Source organism: Lactuca serriola, chromosome 3, assembly GCF_051521515.1.
Source record: "Lactuca serriola cultivar US96UC23 chromosome 3, Lser_US96UC23_V15, whole genome shotgun sequence".
NCBI classification, from domain to species: Eukaryota; Viridiplantae; Streptophyta; class Magnoliopsida; order Asterales; family Asteraceae; genus Lactuca; species Lactuca serriola.
The window spans coordinates 302018362-302019484 of NC_136410.1; the positions used below are offsets into that span (position 1 = coordinate 302018362).

The window sequence follows — 1123 nt, forward strand, 5'->3', positions numbered from 1 at the left end:
GTCAACCTTCCCACACAAAGTCAACCTCTATTTTTTATATTTTTTGCCTGTATTTCTTTTTAAGATTTAACGGAATAAAAGTCAACCATCCGTTTACGCCTTGCATTTCTCGCACAACTGGGCAAAATTATAACGATGCTCGGTAGAAAATTATAATAAATAAATAAACCCTTTAACTATATATTCAATTTCTTCAACAAAAACATGCATAAAAACCGGCTAAAAATGAAGGCACCCACGGTTATCCTTCTCGTTCTACTTTCCCTACTTATCAACACCGCTCAATCAAGGGGCAAAAACGTAACTTCAAACTACAGTCTAACCAAAAACTCAGCTCTAGACTCCGGCGGTACTCCGGCCATTATGACAATCAACAGCTTTGAGAAGGGCGGAGATGGTGGTGGGCCGTCGGAGTGTGACGGGGAATACCACTCGAATAACTTTTTGATTGTGGCATTATCGACAAGGTGGTATAATAAAGGGGAAAGGTGCTTTGATTATATTAATATTTATTACAATGGTAATAGTGCACGAGCTATGGTGGTCGACGAGTGTGACTCAAATAGGGGTTGTCGTGATAATATTGTGGATGCATCTTACGCCGTTTGGTTAGCTCTCCAGGTGTCGCAAAGTGATTGGGGGCAAACAGGCATTACTTGGTCAGACGCGTGATTTAAAATAATGGATATCAAGAAATGTTTTTGCTTTATTCATAGTTTGCATTATATTTTCTATTGTAATCAATAAGGAATCAAGCAAAAGAAGAAAGACAAGATATCAACCAAAAGAGGATATATTACTCAGTAGAATGATAAAAGAACAAACAAGAATAAAAGCTAACCGAAGCTTCAATTTATACTAAAGAAAAATCCCTAAAAATACTCGATGAACTTGACTCTAAGAAGGTATCAAAAGTTCAAAACTCCTACTTTATTTCAACAGAACCCAGAAAGAGGAAACAAATTTAGACTTAGTCAAAAGCATATTTGCACTAATTTTGACACTCCCCCTTCGTGCAAATTCACTGTCAACCAAACCAAGAGGTTTACAAAAGGGTTCAAATTTTGTTATATATGACGAGAGTTTTAGTAAAGATATCTGCAACTAATTGATCTATGGTCCA

At 36.6% G+C, this 1123-nt stretch overlaps 1 protein-coding gene across 1 annotated transcript; it reads left to right on the forward strand.

The window, feature by feature from the left end:
* The first annotated feature begins 225 nt into the window (after nt 1-225).
* LOC145096319 (putative ripening-related protein 1) lies at nt 226-672 on the forward strand. The gene has a single exon (XM_079034066.1). It carries the CDS (start codon nt 226-228, stop codon nt 670-672), a length of 447 nt encoding a protein of 148 aa, XP_078890192.1.
* Nucleotides 673-1123: the final 451 nt, after the last annotated feature.

What these genes read in the sequence shown, in the direction of transcription:
- LOC145096319 (XM_079034066.1), top strand. Translation starts at nt 226, where the DNA reads ATGAAGGCACCCACGGTTATCCTTCTCGTTCTACTTTCCCTACTTATC.